Source organism: Caenorhabditis remanei, chromosome I (genome assembly GCF_010183535.1).
Source record: "Caenorhabditis remanei strain PX506 chromosome I, whole genome shotgun sequence".
Lineage (NCBI taxonomy): Eukaryota > Metazoa > Nematoda > Chromadorea > Rhabditida > Rhabditidae > Caenorhabditis > Caenorhabditis remanei.
The window spans coordinates 12,503,797-12,521,421 of NC_071328.1; the positions used below are offsets into that span (position 1 = coordinate 12,503,797).

The following is a 17,625-nucleotide window of genomic DNA, read 5'->3' on the forward strand; positions in this document are numbered from 1 at the left end:
TCTCTCTCTCTCCCTACAGAGCCTATCTTCCAAGCCTCATATCTTTAAATCTAGAGGAGCTACAAAAAAGTTGTCAACTACAAAAATGAAGTCTTTGACTTTTTCCATTTAAAAACCAAAAATTTATAAAATCTGGATATCTGATTGCAGAGTTACAGTATCTCAAACATTTCCGATTTCTTCTTCTAAGTTCTGCCGCAGTGTAATGTTGTGCCTGGTACCAGACATAGCTGACACATATTATCTCCTAAGCCAGCTTTCTCCAGAATCTTCTCAAAGTCCCTTAGAAGATTTTCTCATATTTTGAAAGTGAGTTCACTTCTTGTTCCCCCATAAAAGATTAATATGAAAAAGCTCTCGAGGACGCGGGGTCATAAATCTATGCTACCGTAGTCCTATATCTTTTTCAATTACTTTTCTCTTCTTCTTTTTTTCCTTTCTAATCTCATCTCGCCATTTTTTCACACCTCCTTCTTCATCTTCTCTTTTTTTCTTTTTTCTTCTCCTCGCCCTTTTGTGACGTCGTCTGGCGCGAAGCGGCTCGCGCAGCGGCATCGATTGTAGGGAGGGGAGCAACAAGTGCTCCATACTTATTCGTCATTCTTTCTCCATCTCTCTCTCTCTTTTTTCTTCTTTTCAGCTGACTGACACAACGTCTTCTCAGGACTCCGCCCCACTTTTCTCCCTCCCCTCTCGTTCTCTTTTCACTTTTCTTCTTCTTCTTTTTGGCTCACAGAGCCCCAAGCTTCCTTTCACTCACTTTTTCTTTTCGGTCGACGCATTTCTTCGGACGCCGATCGACACAGCAGACGCCCTCTCTCGTCACATGCCCCACTATCAACAGGGGTTGGCGAAGAGCGCGGGACACGGTAAGTACAATTTTCAGAAAAATTGAAAATGTAGCTAGACAGTACAAATTGGCGAGGAAATCCTCTTAAAATCAATTCGAATTTGAATACTATTTGAAGCTATTGTCTGGCGACACACTTTTGTAGTTTGGAAAACTTTTCTGTCAACTTTGTCAAGCTTTAATTTCGTAGGGTGACCTCACACAAAAATGTTATCAACTACAAAATTGTGCGCCCAGATATCTTCTATATTTTTGCAGTTGACAACTTTTTGATACGTCTTCTAGATTTTGAGATACACACGTTTGAAGATAGGCGGCGAGAGTGAGAGACGCAGAGAAGTCAGACACTCTCGTTTCTCTGCGTATCTCTCCATCTTTAAAGCTTCATATCTCAAATACTAGAGTAGATATCAAAAAACTTCCAACTGCAAAAATGTAGATCTTATTTTGATCTACACAGCCAATGTAAAATTGACGCACCTTCTCAAAACTGACTAATTTATTTCCCTCACTACCTCACCTGGCCACCTGGAGGCCTTCCCTAGTCAGTTCTCTCTTAGAATGAATCATACTTTCTCTCATGCCAGAGACATTCTGAAAGTTAAAAATGATTCATTTTTCTTCTGAAACTGATCATTTTCTCCTTTTCCTATGATCACATATAAATATATTCCGAGCCTCTCCCTCCTCTAGGGGGTGTTCATTATTCCAAGCGATCATATTTTTGTTATTCCCTTTCGAAAGATCTCTCTTAACCCCGAAAACAACATTTTCACAAAGTACATGCCTTCTGATTCCTCATCATATGGCTTCTGGAGAATCATGACTCAATTATTCTCAGAATCCATCAGCCAATCAGAATACAATAACACCCTATAATTTTGAGTTGTTTACCAAGACACAATTTTCCAAATTGATCACAAAAATCTCTTTTTCTCTCGAATTGCCAATCGTCACTTGGTCCCTGCGGAGAGCACGTAATTCGACACTCTTTATAGAAAAAGGACTTGCAAAAGTTTTTTTGGAATATTCTAGGACTCCTAGTTGTGACGTCATTTCATCTGGAGGTTATTAGAGTTTAAAATAGGAACGCGAAAACGATTTTGATGGGGTCCGGCTGCGCTACGTGGACAGAACTGAGCCGACATCCCTAAGGTGGTCATAAGCCAAAGCTTGCTCGCTTCAATGATATCACGAACACTTTTTCTCCCGAATGACGTCTACATTAGAATTCGAAATAGCTTTTTTTCTAAATACCTGACATCATGTCTCACAAGTTGTTTCCATTGGTTTTACTGTTTTGTGTTCCCGTGAGAAAATAATTTTCAAAAAAAGCAACAACCAAAACATTTTCGCATCCTTAGAAATTCTCAAGAAGCCAGAAAGATTTCTGAACTTCCGGTCAGAAATCAGAAATAGAGCAGGATATGACGTCACATTACTCTCCGGATTTCTAACTTGGGAGGATTATGACGGGTCCAGTCAATTTCATAAGGAAAAGAGCATTTAGGGGATAAAGATAAGCTAGGGGGTTTAGGTAAGACTAAGCTTTTTGTGTAGGCGGCTGTCTTCTTCTTTTTCATTTTTTGAATGAATTTCGCTCGAAAATGGAAAATGGATTCTTCAAAACTATGGAGCCTATTGAGAAATCACTGATTACTATTTTGCCTGTCACGTTCGCACTTTAGAGTTCGAGTCCGCTTGCCACCAAAATGTTTTTCTTTTTTGCCAACTTTTTTCTTGTCTCCCAGAAGACACCTTATAATTTCGAGAAAACCGGACACACTTTTCAAGAAGAAACCCCCATTATCCTCTCACGAACAAGGAAATCCTCTTGTTCTTCCTTGTTTTTTTTCTTTTTTCTTTTTGACATGTTATTCTAGTCATTTTCTCTTCCGTGAGGGGGGACAGCGTCCGGAATTATTTATTCTAGCTCGAGGAGCAAAATGATTAAGGAAAAGAGAGGGGAAAGCTGATTATGTAGGAATGTGAAATGAGGCTTAATTGAGGGGGAGAGAAGACGGGAGATTATGAGAAGCGCTCAGAGATCTGAAAAACTTTTTTTATTGACTAAATGTAGAATGATCAGAGATGAGAAATGAATTATGTTGATTTTTGCAGAATGGTTCTATCTCGGAGTTGGTGGAGCCGTCGGTCTCGCGGTTCTTGTAGCCGTTGCCGCCCTTCTCGCCGTTCGTAAACGTCGTCAATACCCATCACTTCTTCTCCCACCCAAGCAGGTTAGTGAAATCACGTGGAATGTCGATTTACGACGAGCTCTCGTAAATCGACACGGCTTGATGGCACGCGGTGGTGTCTAGAATTTCAAGGGCAGGCATTCAGAATGCCATTAATTCCTGACTCACATGAAAGTACACCTAGACTCTGGTCTCTGTCTGTTCCAGAAAAGAAACGAAAGTGCAAATTTCTTTTGCACTTGCTCTTTAATTACTTCTGAAACTGGCTCTATTTCCGGAGATGTTTCTTAGAAGAACAGAAGACGTCAATGTTTGTTCCGAAGGCATGGGGAGACCCAAAATTTCATTAGGATATAGAAAAGAGAGAAAAGAAAAGAAAGCTTTTGTTTACGCTCAAATCATTCCGGACCAAGGACTACGCACACACACAAAAAAAATTGAGCATTTTCTTTTAGGTGATTGCCGTCCGCGGAGGATTTCCCAAGGGTCCTGGAGGCCTTAAACAATCGCCGTCTCCCCTCCAATCGCCACTTTCAAATGACTCTACTCCATCACCAGTCGTCCCATTACAAACTCTTCTCGAGGATCGAACCCGCAAACTCTCTCCATCCGAACTTCCATCGGAACGTGGAAATATCGCCTTCACATTGAGCTATGATCCCCATACTCTGACACTTCTCGTCAGTATCATCAACTGTCGGAATCTGTGCGAAATGGTGGTTTCGCGTGATGGACAATGTCTTCTCGACCCGTATGTCAAGCTTCAACTCCTTCCGGAACGAGAGCATCGTGTCAAGACCCGAATCGTTCGTTCCACCACTAACCCGGTCTACGAGGAGCAGTTCGCAATGTATGGTGTCACTCATGAGCAAGTCAACTTTGCCACGTTGCACTTCCAGGTATCACAACTAGAATAAGAATTCATTGAAATTTCAAAGTTTAGGTCGTTGCCTTCGACCGTTACTCCCGTGATACTGTCGTTGGAGAATGCGTTTATCGATTGGCTGATGCGGAACTTCAAGTGCACAGTGAGATGAGGTAATACCCACTCTTTCACCTCCTGCTCTTCCCTACCGTATCTTTCTTCCAGAGTCGAACTCCCACTCCTGCCACGTGCCACGGATACTGTAGCCGCTCGCGGTGAGCTCCTTCTCTCTTTGACCTATCAAGCCGCGTTCAACAACTTGACGGTTGTTGTGCTCAAAGCTCGTGGACTTGGCGGACGAAATGATGCCGGAACTGCAGGTAAGAGGCATAGCAAAGAAAAGAAAAAAAGAAAAGTTTTTCCTTCCTTTTCCACTTCGCTTGACTTGAATGACAGTTTACGAAAAGTGGGCGAAAAGAAACATGCCATTTAAATTGTCTATTTTAAGACCCATTCGTGAAACTCTACTTGCGAAAGGAAAGTGGCGAACGCATTGTCAAAAAGCGAACCCATGTCAGACGATCAACATTGAATCCGGTTTACAACGAGTCTTTTGTCTTCGAGCTACCAGATGATCGATTGGAACATTCTGTCATTGACCTTCAGGTTTGTGTAACTTCGCTCTATTGTACCACTAATTAATGATTTCAGGTAATCAACCATGATCGTGTCAACCGAAACGACGTTATCGGCCGTGCTCTATTGAACATGGAGGATGCTCACGTCGTCGAGGTTCTCGAAAATCCAGGAAGACAAGTCGCTCAATGGCATCATCTCGATTAATTTAATTAATCCCGTGTAGATCACTACTGGTTTTCGGACCTAATTATTCCCCCAAAAAATATATAATATTTTCTTTTTAACATCTCTCGCTCTCTCTCACTCTCAATTCAAATAATCGCATATAATCTCTCAAAAACAAAAAAATTTTTTTTTCATTAACATGTCTCATTAACACTGAAATCACCACCACCACACCAATTAAGAACATCTCTCTTTATTGTATAACATCAACTCTCGAAGCATCTAAATAACATCTGTCTATAACTAAATTCAACAAGAACTGTCTCTTTTTTTTCTTTTTGAACGAATAAAGATCCGTTCCCATTCTGTTATTTTTTGTTACATTTTTTGGTTTTTTATCGGTTTTTAGCGCAAGTTTTACTAATTTTCAGACGGGAAAACTGAAGGATGTCAAGAAAAACGAAACGCGGCTTGATTTCATGCTTCAGCAACATTTGAAAAAAGAATTTTTGTAAAATTCCGAATAATATTACATTTTCAAACGATTCTTAGTTTTTCAATGTTTTTCGTGGAATTATTGCAAAAAACTTGTGCATAATCTTATTTTTAGTATTTTAATTAGTACTTTAACAAGTTTTCAGCGATTTTGACTCATTAATTTCAGCAGAAAATCAAAGAAAACTAAATTTTAAGCAAAATTTTCATTCGCGCCACTATTTTTTCCGGCGACTACGATCTTCATTTCAGTTCACTGTCGTGAAGTTTGACGCCCGGTGTTTGCGTACAACGGAAAAATTTTAAAATTTTTAGCGCAATTTTTCGCATTTTATAAGTTTGTTTCGCAGTAATGTTTGTTTTTCAACGATTTTTTCCAAATTTTAAAAGAAAAGTTGAATTTTCTTTTCTTTTTCTCACAAATCGTCTTATTTTTTCTTGAAAACCGAAATAGCGGGATTAAAAAGTTTGAAACCAATTTAAAAAATTCCAGGTGAGTAAACCGAGTGAATCAATCAATGATTCTGCTTCGATTACTCTTTGCACTTGCCATTGCGCAAGTCTCCACAGCCTACCGTCTCAATGTCCCACGAGTCTTGTTACCGTACCACCCGACTGTCCCCGTTTCCTTTGTACTCGAAGTAACTCATCCAATTGGAGGATGTTTTCACTGGTAATTACTTCAACATTGAAGAAAAATCGTTAATTTTGTTGGTTTAAGGAGATCAACTCGTCCAGATATAGTTTCGGTGAAAAGTATAGACACAACTGGAGCCGGATGCTCGGATCGGGCTGAAATTCGTTCAGTTGCTAAGCCAGGAAGTGTCGGAAGTTCTGAATTGTCTGCTGTCATTTTTGCAGAGGATAAAGGTATTTCGTTTGAAAAAAAGTATAGTCTCAATCTATTTTTCAGGATCTGGTACTACATTGAGTTGCGGAGTTACTGTCGATGAAATAGCCACGATTAGTATCGAAACAACTACAAAAGTACTCTTTGTGGACGCCGCTCCCGCTCGGATGACTGTTGACGCCTTCAATGCAGACGGCGACCGATTCTCAACTCTCAGCGAACTCGCTCTGGAATGGGAACTCTCTTCAACATCATCCAACAAAGCGAAACCACTCCGAATCGTACCATTCGAACAGTCAACTTATGAAGCTCCATCGGAAATTGTGAAGTTGGAGAAGAATAGAAAGAAAGGATATTTGATTCTCATCGAGGGAGTTGGCACGGGAACCGCCACTTTGACTACGAAGTTCAGCGATTCGTACTTGCAGGTGAGCTTGGAATTGAATATTTTGAATTCAATAATATATTTTTAGAAAGTAGCCGCTCACAATGTGGAACTTGCCGTCGTCGCTAACCTCCTTCTCGTTCCATCGCAAGACATCTATATGCCAGTTCACTCTGTTATCCCATTCCAAGTTCTTATTGTGAAACAACGTGGAACTGAAATCGTCACCATGCCAAATCCATCCTACGAACTCGTGATTGACGGTGGTAATGTCGCGTCACTCGACAAGAAAACTTCATCAGTTAGAGCTCTGACAACAGGAAACTCCGCAGTGCACCTTCTCAGTAGCCGTGAGTTTCACAGAGATTCAAAGGAAAATCTCTTCTAAAAACAATAATTGCAGACGTCGACGTTCGCGCGAAAGCTGGTCTCCGCCCACCATCAACTGTGATTCACGTCGTCGACCCTGAATCCGTCCAATGGCACGTTTCAGGCGAGAATTGGATGCTTGAGACAGGAAAACAGTATACAATCAATGTGGAATTGCTTGATGAGCATGGAAATGTCATGTTTGTAGCTGATGTAAGCAAAGAAACGGGCCGAAAAGGATTGGCGCTTAACTCGCTTAAAACGCAATCAGCTGAAAAACATACCAAAATGTAGATCTCCGAGAGTTCTATGAACCCTGGGCCGGGAAAAAGTGTCAAAGAAAGCTAAAATGACTTAAAAAGTCATTCTAGCCCGGCCCGGGACTCATTAATGACAAGTCATCCGGCCCGTAGTAGGTCACTGACATAAAACTCGTCGGAATCTACATTTTGGTATATTTTTCAGCTCATAAAAGTTTGAAGCGAGCTACGCACCGGTCCGGTTTGCAAGTATAGTTTTATCAAAATATTATTTTTCTATTTTCAGAACTCCCGATTCGACACTCATGTTGACGAAAATCTCCTCCGCGTGGACTACAAATCACAGAATGGCACATGGCTCCTCGTTACCCCTCTGAAACCAGCTAAGACCACTCTCCGCACAAAATTCGTTTCGATTATCGATGCCAACGGAAAAATCATTGCTCAAAGTGGAAAAATCGGTGGAGAACAGAGAGCAACTCTCGTCGACCCGGTGAAAATCGTTCCACCAGTCATTTATCTTCCATATGTCTCCGAGAAAAGAGCACAAATCGATTTAACAGCGACTGGAGGAAGCGGCGTGTTCGATTGGTCATCTGAAGATGGACATATTGCAACTGTTGAGTTGGCTACTGGACGATTGACTGCGAATTCGCTGGGAAACACTGTTGTTGTTGCTACTGACAAGAGAAATGATCAATTGAGAGATAGAGCCGATGTACATGTTCTCGAAGTGTCTGGAATTGGTTTTGGAGAGACTGTCAGAGAGACTTTTGTAGGAGAGAATCTGGAATTGAATCTGAAATTCACTGGTGTAACTTCTGATGGAGAACTCGTTGAAATGTCTGATTGCCGTAATATCCGAGCATCTGTTCAAGTATCTGACAACTCTCTTCTCCGCCACGAATCAAATGAAGAATCTCATCTTCCAAAGGTCGGAACTGGATGTGGAACTGTTTCTCTCAAAGGACTTTCTTCTGGAGATGCGCGTGTCACTGTCAGTTATATGGGACACAAAGCAAGTATCGATGTAGCAGTTTACGAGAAACTCAAAATATCCGAAGACTCGTCGGCTATCGCTCTTGGAAGCTCTCACCCACTCGTGATTTCTGGCGGACCAAGACCATGGATTCTGGATCCGGCGAATTTCTACAAAACAAGAGAAAACCAAGAGAAATCCTCGCAACTTCAAGTGACATTCGAGAATGAGAAGGTCATTTTCAAGTGTAGCTCAACGGAAGGAACAGAAGCCGTACGTGTTCGTGTTGGAAATCAGAAATCGTCGACTCTTCCTCTCCCAATCCATTCCACCGTCACTGTTTCCATCTGTTGTGCCAAACCAACTCGTCTCGAGATTTTCGACAATAAGCCACGCCCAGCGAAGTGTCCACTGAATGTTCACTCAATGCTCATTCAAACTGACGCTGAACTCGTTCTTCGTGGATCGGGAGCTTGTAATGGTGTCGCCACTCCACTCGCCTCAATTAACGGTCTCTCGACGAAATGGCAAACTTCTGATAGCTCTCTTGTTAAAATCAAGAAGCAAGGAATTCAAAGTGATGTGACTACTGGAAAGGTATCTAATTCTTCTATTTCTTTAAAACCTTTCTTTTTTCCAGAAAGAAGGAGTTGCAACAATCGAAGCACACGCTGGTTCACTCACCGCCAAGTACGAAATCACCGTTTCCAATGGGTTGACTGTTGAACCATCTCGTCTCGTTCTCTGGAATGAAGCCGTCTCCAAAGGAACATTCACAATTTCTGGTGGTTCTGGACACTTCCACGTAGACAATCTGCCAACTGCCGGTGCTCCAGTATCTGTTGCTCTCCGGTCGAGAAGTTTGTCGGTCACACCGAAGAATAACGGACAGATTAGTCTTCGTATTGCGGATTCTTGTTTGATTGGACAACACGCTGATGCTGAAGTTAGAATTGCAGATATTCATTCTTTGGCGATTGATGCACCACAATTTGTAAGTTTAAAAGCCATAATTAACGTATTTTTCCTAAAACACGAGTTATTATGCAAGAAAGGTTTGATTTGAAATTGGGAAGTTTTGAAAAGTATTGCATACTTGCAAACCGGGCCGAGACGGGCGCGTAACTCGCTTCAAACTTTTATGAGCTGAAAAATATACCAAAATGTAGATCTCGGCGAGTTCTATGTCCCTACAGGCCTGATGTCGGATCGTTTATGTGCCGCGGGCCAGGCTATGGTTTTTTTGGCCATTTTCGCGTTTTTTGGAATTTTTTCCCCACGGCACATTAACGATACGCGATCCCGTCCGTGAGTCACAAACATAGAGCTCGCCGAGATCTACATTTTGGTATATTTTTCAGCCCATGAAATTGTGTTTTAACTTACGCGGCGGCCCATTTTGTAAAATGATAAAAACAGATTTCATCTTCTAGATATCGATTTCTATAAACTATTATGCCCAACTCCAATCTAAAATTTTCAGGTAGAAATTGGACAAGAAGTCGAAGTTGAAATTCTTGCTCAAGATGAAACCGGAGCCTCATTCGAAAAAGAGCACCGCCCACTTGCTGATGCACAACTCGATGCCAGTAATCAACATGTCATTCTCAAGAAAATCGACGGACTTCGCTATACACTCCGCGCTAATTCCATCGGAACCGTTTCCTTGTCAGCCACTTCCAAATCATCTTCCGGACGTGTTCTCTCTTCTCGACCACACAATGTTCAGATCTTCTCTCCGATTTTCTTGCAACCAAAACGACTAACTCTAATTCCGGATGCCAAATTCCAGTTGGAAGTTGTCGGAGGACCTCAACCAACACCTCCACTCGATTTCTCGTTGAACAACTCAATGATTGCATCAATTGAACCGAATGCGTTGATCACTTCATCAGAACTCGGATGGACTTCAATCACTGGAACTGTTCGTGTTGGTGATGGTCATGTTACAAAAGATACCGTAATCCTTCGTGTTGCTTCACTCGGTGGAATTGTTCTATCTGCTTCGAGTCAGAAGGTCGAGACTGGAGGACGAGTTAATTTGAGATTGAGAGGAATTGTCGCTGGCGCAGAAGACGAGGAGCCATTCGCTTTCGGAGGAGCAATCTATCCGTTCAAAGTCACTTGGAGTGTATCTGACCCATCTGTTCTGTCTACAACTCACCCACTTGGTGGAGATGTCGTTGAACCATCCGAGAATCAGTTTGCTATTTGGTTTGATGCGATTCGCGGAGGATCAGTTACAGTCAGAGCTGTCGTTGAGTTGAATGAGAGAGCTAGAAAACATTTCGTCGGACAGAGAAAAAGTTTCACGACAGAGATTACGGTAACTGTTGAAGATGCTCTCTCGTTGATTCAACCAGAAATGGCAGTCAATAGTGTTCGAGTAGCACCGAATTCCCAGTTGAAAATGGTCACTGTTTGGTAAGCTTCAGAATTTCTGTTGGAATTTTAAGAATTTATAATATTCTTCAGGTCTCAAGCCGCTTTCTCCGTCCCATCTGACTTCTCCACTCGTGTTTCTATCACTTCTGATGGCTTCCTTAGAACGAATGGAAAAGAAGGATCGGCGGTGGTAGCAGTCAGAAAACTGAACAGTCCGGATAATGAGACAGTACTGATTCCAGTTACAGTGAGTGAAATAGATAAACGTTTTTAGTGAAAGCGCTGAAATTTTGGCGAAATTAAGTCATTAACTTCCAGGTCTCCCGTGTCGCTTCCCTCGACGTCCATCCGACTTCTGAACTCCGAAGTGCATTTGAAAACTCGCCGATCGTCCATCTCCCAGTTGGAGCTCAAATCCAACTCAACGTCATCCCACGTGACATTCGAGGACGTCGTCTCTCTGCTGCTTCCAATAGTATCAATTTCAGACCTCACAGGTACTGCAAATTCTAGATTATCATTCCCCAATATTGATTTCAGATTCGACTTGACTGATATCATTGCCACCAACAATAATCAAACGCTGACAATCACTCTGAAAAATGCTGGAGACACCGTTCTTCGAATTGGAGATGCGGCCAACCCGAGCATCGCAACATTCATCCGACTCTCTGCTTCTGAATCTATTCTACCTCGTGTCGCTCACAAATACGCCAATGATCTCGTCGTGTCTGACGTCATCTGCCTTCAATCCAACATTCTTTCGGAAGATGGCTCCCGCTGGTCATCTCAGAGCTCAAGCGAAGGAAGAATCAACTGGTTGGATGAGCATCAAGGAGTGGCTCAACTCGCTAAGGCTGGAAATACATTTGTCAGATTGCACACTAGTCAGCAGACAATTCACTCGAAGATCTCTGTCTTGTTGCCAACTTCTCTCCGATTCCCAGAACAGAAGCCAGATTTCGTCAGTAATGATGAGCACGCGGTATTCATGATTCCAGTCACTGCTATCACCAACAACACTTCCAAATCCAAGATCTCATCGATCTACGGAGACTGCACACATGAACAGATTCGTGCATTCGACACCATCAGTGCTCCATTCGAGTGTCAAGTTGCTTTTGTCCGAAAGTCAAAAGTGATCTCTGCAGTCAACTGGCTGACAACTTCTGCCGTATTCAGTCCATCTTTCGGTTACGGATGTGAGATTCGTCGACTTGACTCAAGTATATCAACTTCGTCGATTGTTATTCCGGATGAGCTTCTGAAGGATCAGTTCGATGCGAGAGTCACAGCGAAATGGGCTTCAGATGGAACGATTCTGGTGGCTGATGCTCAATTGGAGGTTCCATTCCACTTTGCATTCAATGTCGAAGAGAAAGAGCTCGTCTTCTCAAACATGAATCAAATCGACGCTGCTCTTTCCGTCTGGGTTCCTTCCTACGACGCTAAGAATATCGTTGTATCTGGATGTGAGGGAGATATTGTGAATGTTGCAAAAACATCGAAAATCACTGATAAGCATTCAGCAAAGGGCAATCTTTTCTACAATATTCATCTCAATGTGAAATCTGCGGCACTCTTCACGGAACATGCGAAGAAATGTCAAATTACTGTTGAGAATACTTTGACTGGTCAGGTTGTTAGAGTTCCAGTCACCGTGCAGCTGCTCGATGAGACCGCTAAGCAGGTTTTCAATGCTCTCGAAAGTCGTGGAATCATTGACGTCCTTCTGATTCTTGCTCAACAATATTCTCATATCATCCCAACTCTTCTGTGGACTTGTCTCGTTGGAATTATCATTCTCGCCGTGGCAATCTACGTGAAAATGAACATTTTCGATAAATCTGGATCGTTTGGAGATAATACTCTGAATAACTCGACACATCAGACATCCATGGCTAGCTCGCTCAACAGCACAAATGGTATTTTATGAAAATACCAGCCTCTCTTCCCCGCCTTCGGCGGGTTCAATCGGCTGGTCTCTCTTCATTCACGTGGTCATTGACTTTCGCATGTGCCCGCATGGCCGAGTGGTCTAAAGAGGCGGTCGTGTTCAAAGCACGCTAGTTCGGTTTTACCCGCTGGCTTAGTTTCTCTTCTCTTTCCAAAACCGTTGCGGACAGCGCCTCAGACAACGCCCAATTGTCTTTTATATATAAGAATGATGAGAAAGTTTTCTTTTCAAAATTTTGATTTTTTTGCAGTGAGCCTCCGTGAACCAGTATTCCGTTCGACGCCAATCGCCGGTTCCCCACAAGTCGCTCTTCCAACAGCCCGTGAACGTCTTCGTAATCAAATGGGATCCAGTGGAGACAACAGACTTTGGAGCTACTGATCTCCTTGTTTTTTTATGTGAATTTTAAAACATTTTCCCTCCCTTGTTGTTAAACTTATCGTATTTCTAACTAAAGTCCCACCCCGTGTTTCAAAAACTGCTGGTTTTTATTATTTTTATTTGTTGACTTTTCAGTTTTCTCCATTCTTAACAATGATTGTATCATGATAGAACTGGCACATTTTCTCTTCTCTTAAATATCCATTTTGTTCATCTCTCTCTTCAAAACTCAGCCCACCCAATTCTCTATTCTACGAGTATTATTTTTCTTCATCATCCCGTTCTTCCCGCTTTCCCGATTTTTATCCATTTCGCTTTCTATTGTTTTGACATTTTGTTCACAATGAACTGTTACTCAAATTGACACAGTTTATTAAAAATGAAATGGAAATTTAGGAATGCTCAAAGGAATTAGAGGATTGGAAAATGTACTAACTGGGACGATTGGGATGCCACGAGCAGAAACGTGGGCGGGAGAAATTGGAAGAACGGCTACTGGAGATCTGGATACTTTCTCATCCATATTGAAAGAAATCGATGGGGGAGGAATCGGGAAAAATGGAGTTGTGGTAGAGATGGGCGGTTGGTAGAGGATTGATTCGATCTGGAAAGTTTTAGGGTTTTCCGAAGAAAAAACTGTAATTTTAAGAGGATATTCTGGTTCCTCGTCTCAATATTAGTATATCTGAAAATTTTCAAAAAGAAATAATCACTGCTGGCTGTCAAGTAGAATCGAACCCCCGATCTTTTGATCGCCGGTCATCTACCTTAACCACTCGGCCACGGGTGTAAAAAGTTGCGGAAAACTCAAGGAATACATAAAGGAGAGGGTTTACGCGACTCACCGGTGACATTTTCAGATTTTGAAGAGCTGTCAACCTGACGAATTGACCGGAATGTGGCTGGACAGGGGAGGTTACTTGGTCTAAAAATTGAATTTTAAGCTCAAAAACCCAGTTTTCCACTCACCACAAGTAATAGTTTTCGAGTTTTGATCTACCAAATCAATCGATGAGAATGCCACGAAATCATTGGATCCAGTTATGGATTTAAGTATCAAAACGACAGGAATTCCCTTCGGAACTGAATCCAATGGAATCAGAATTCGATTCCATCCATTCTGAGAATTCTCTTGAGTTTTAGATGTTGAGTCCTCAGTCCATATCGTTTTTTCATTCATTGATCCGATATTTCTGAATGAAAGTGAACTAATCGAACCGGCACTATCAAACATTTGGAGTTGAATAAAAGAGGATTCATCGACTGGAAGACGGACGGCTGATGACGTCAGAGTGGATTCTCCGGATGCTTCATTCACTATTTTATTGGGAAGAAGTTGAATGTTTGAGGATTGCCACGAGCAGATCGTCGAACGGAAGTGACACGATATCGGGGTGCATACTTTGGAGAGTTCTGGCGGAATTTTATTGAAATTAGATTTGTTTCATAGACCGAAACTAGGTGATTATTTTTGTAGTTGACAACTTTTTGATAGCTCCTTTAGGTTTTGAGATATGCGCCTTTGAAGATAAGCGACTCATTTCAGTATTAGAGTGCAGACGTCTGGCTTTGAACGGCCATATCTCCACAGCAAGGAGAGCAATCAAAAAGTTATAAAGTACAAAAATAATAAGCATAAAATTCTACATATTTTGGTAATTGATAACTTTTTGATAGCTGCTTTAATTATTGAGATATGCGCTGTTGAAGACAAGCGACTTATTTTCGCCTTATGATCAAGATCGATGTCTATCTTTGAACGATCATATCGCAGCACCAAGGGGAGAAATTAAAAAGTTGTTAACTACAAAAATGATAAGCTTAAAATTTCACACATTTTACTACTTGATAACTTTTTTGTAGCTTTTTTTCATTTTTTGGATATGCGCCTTTGAATATAAGCTACTCATCTCAGTGTCAGGACGCAGATGTCTGTCTTTGAACGCGCGTATCTCAAGAACTATAAGAGCTATTAAAAAGTTGTTAACTACAAACGTAATAAGGATAAAAATCTACACACTTTTGTAGTTGACAACTTTTTGGTAGCTCATTTAGATTTTGAGATATAAGGCTTTGAAGTTAAATGAGATTTAATTCGCACATCTCCAAATAATGTACAAATGTAGATCAAAACTTTTTTTCATAAAACTCACTAGAACTCCTCCTCATCTCCCTCCTCCTGATATCTTCCTCATCGAAGAATTTCGAGTCTTGCCCCGCCCACATAACATTCGCAGGAGTCGCCACATCGATATCATCAACTGCGATGACGTCTTCAGCAGTCTGAATGTTATCACATTCGAAAACGACACTTGTTTGATCATCTTCTTCGATCGGAGGGAATATTACACTCCTTCGAAACCATTTATTTCTTTGTAACTCATTCGGAGAGATAGTGTCGAGAAGAACTTCATCCGTTTGGTTTTTTAGAAGAATCTGGAAATGGTATACGGTAAGCAGAGGGAAAGTAAGTGCGCTCTATTGATAGCGGTGCATGAATTATACTTTACCCTCAAAGTAGCCATTCCTCTTCTTTGATATCGATACGCCAATATTCTCATGTGATCCGATTTCGATAGTTTTTGAGAAGTGACTCGAGATGTGGGGATTGATGCGAACTTTCCTTGTGCTAGGAGGAATGGACCTTCTGGAAACGATCCTCTATTAGAAGGGCACTAGAAGTTTCTTTCAATGAGTAAGATATTTAAAGAATTGTAGTGATTTTGTACAGTCAGATACACAAGTTGGCATTTTTCACTTGAAAATGGCCAACTTTGAGAGGGTGTTACGGTATCACCTGATTGTCCCACAATGTATATGATGTATAAACCATACAGATCAAAAGTAGAGATTCATTTTTGTAGTTGACAACTTTTTTGTATGTAAAATCGTCACATTTCCGTGCAAACTGGAATAATTTTTGAGATGTCGCTTAAAAAGGACCGTAACTCTCTAGGAAGTGTCCGTACAAAAAAGTTATCAACTACAAAAATGAAGTTGGACCTTTGTTCTGTATGGTTTATACATAATTTACTTTGTGGGACAGTCAGTGATACCGTTACACCCTCTCAAAGTTGGGCATTTTCAACTGAAAAAGGCCAACTTGTATATCTTACTGCACGGTACTGTATATGGCTGTGTACTGAAAGTTCTGCAACAACGACATAAATTTTATTCAAGATTATCTTATTTTGACAAAAATTAAGTTATTTGGTATTTTAAAAATGATGTAACTACCGGTCAAGAGGTTGTTGATTTTTACACAATCCCTGAGGCCGTGACACATGTTCAAAGTTGACACTTTTCAACAAAAAAATTGCAAGTGTCACTTTCGTTATGAACAGTACTGTATCTCAAATATGAAACTACCAAAATCTAAATTTTTTACATATTCTTAATCAGGATACTCTAGGTAATACATAAGTCAAGTTTCAAAGGTTTTGGTTGAAAAATGACAGTGGAATCGAAGAGTGGAAAACGATCAACTTCGAGGTAACGTTACGGGGGCTACTGGTAGCCCAACAATGTCAAATTTAGGCTTATTTTGTAGATCAAAACTAGAGCTCCACTTTTCTAGTGGACAACTTTTTTGTGCGGACGCTTCCTAGAGAGCTATAGCCGTTCTGTTTTAAGTCAATTCCAGAGATATTAGCTTGGCACGCTTCTTACAACTGTGCTCCACCGAAATACCCTTGAAAAATGTCTCTTTTTCTCTGAGTCTCTCAATTTCCCACACAATATTCTACGGTTTTGGTAGAGGGCGGTTGTAAAAAGCGTGAAGTGCTAATAAGTAATTTTGAACGATTTGTAACTTATTAGGGGATGTCTGTACAAAAAAGTTGTCAACTAGAAAAGTTAGGCTCTAGTTTTGATCTACAACTTAAACAAACAAAAATATAAGAAATTTTAGGCTCCGCCCCCAAAACATGACTGATGTGACCGGTGCTCACAATCCGATTACTCTCAGATTAGAGTGGGCATCCGGACATGATCTGGACACACAGACAGACATCCAAACAATCGGAAAATTCAAGATTTTGAAGTTAGATAGATGTTTGAGACTTTCCGGACTCAATTTTTGTCTGAAAATCCAAAAAAATCAATAGAAATTGGGAATTCGGACGCTCTGCACACACAGACAATCATTTAGAGACTTTTTTGTTTGAAATTCTCATAATTGGACATCCGGACAGTCGGGAATTCAAAATTCCTGTTTTGGAGGCGGAGCTTAAAATATTTTCAGAAAAATTCTTCCTTCATTTCGACCAAAATTTTTTCGAAAATTTTCAAATTTCAGAGAAAAAAACCAAATACCCGAAGTGATGACATCTGGAGTTTTCGAAGTAATGAGAAACCCTGGTTGCTGATGGCGTGGCAGAATAGCCAACGACACGACATTCCACGGTGGTTTGATGTCCCATTCGCATGTTCCGTCATCGAAAGTGCACAGTTCCAGACAAAGAATTCCAGAGAATATTCGAGTTAAAATGTAGAAAAATTGAAGAAGCATTAGCTTGAACGGTGGTGTCATCATCTGTCATAATCCAGAATGCATTGGCTGAGTGAATTGAGTGACCTCGATGTGAATTCATAAAGTGACCGGTTTTCTGGATTGGGGGGAGAGGACATGTCAATTATACAAGAGTAAGTAATCGAAGGCTAGTTAGCTAAAGAGGAGAGGCAATTTATTATATTAAGTCTCTGCGCACGCGAAGATTTGTAAAACGAAAAGAAAGAGTTGGAAGAAAGGAGAAAACAGGAGAGAACTTTCTTAAACGATCATTAGTTAGAACAGGTAAATGGGCAAATGGAAGAAGAGGAAGAAGAAGACATAATAATTCCTAGAA

At 41.0% G+C, this 17,625-nt stretch overlaps 3 protein-coding genes across 3 annotated transcripts; 2 read left to right on the plus strand and 1 right to left on the minus strand.

Annotated features, from left to right (window-relative positions):
• Positions 1-826: 826 nt before the first annotated feature.
• Positions 827-4,756, plus strand: GCK72_002808 (uncharacterized protein; the record flags this gene model as incomplete). Its single annotated transcript, XM_053723623.1, has 7 exons — positions 827-869; positions 2,972-3,090; positions 3,504-3,947; positions 3,992-4,086; positions 4,139-4,293; positions 4,422-4,579; positions 4,625-4,756. 7 exons carry the CDS (start codon positions 827-829, stop codon positions 4,754-4,756), a joined length of 1,146 nt encoding a protein of 381 aa, XP_053592268.1.
• A 974-nt stretch (positions 4,757-5,730) lies between these two features.
• Positions 5,731-12,778, plus strand: GCK72_002809 (uncharacterized protein; the record flags this gene model as incomplete). The annotated part of the gene is made up of 12 exons (XM_003099682.2): positions 5,731-5,885; positions 5,934-6,082; positions 6,126-6,490; positions 6,536-6,797; positions 6,851-7,029; positions 7,363-8,652; positions 8,696-9,049; positions 9,539-10,479; positions 10,531-10,687; positions 10,759-10,937; positions 10,981-12,365; positions 12,648-12,778. 12 exons carry the CDS (start codon positions 5,731-5,733, stop codon positions 12,776-12,778), a joined length of 5,547 nt encoding a protein of 1,848 aa, XP_003099730.2.
• A 373-nt stretch (positions 12,779-13,151) lies between these two features.
• On the minus strand, positions 13,152-17,312 carry GCK72_002810 (uncharacterized protein; the record flags this gene model as incomplete). The annotated part of the gene is made up of 6 exons (XM_003099640.2): positions 13,152-13,382; positions 13,624-13,703; positions 13,748-14,191; positions 14,932-15,214; positions 15,289-15,425; positions 17,093-17,312. 6 exons carry the CDS (start codon positions 17,310-17,312, stop codon positions 13,152-13,154), a joined length of 1,395 nt encoding a protein of 464 aa, XP_003099688.2.
• Between the last annotated feature and the right edge of the window lie 313 nt (positions 17,313-17,625).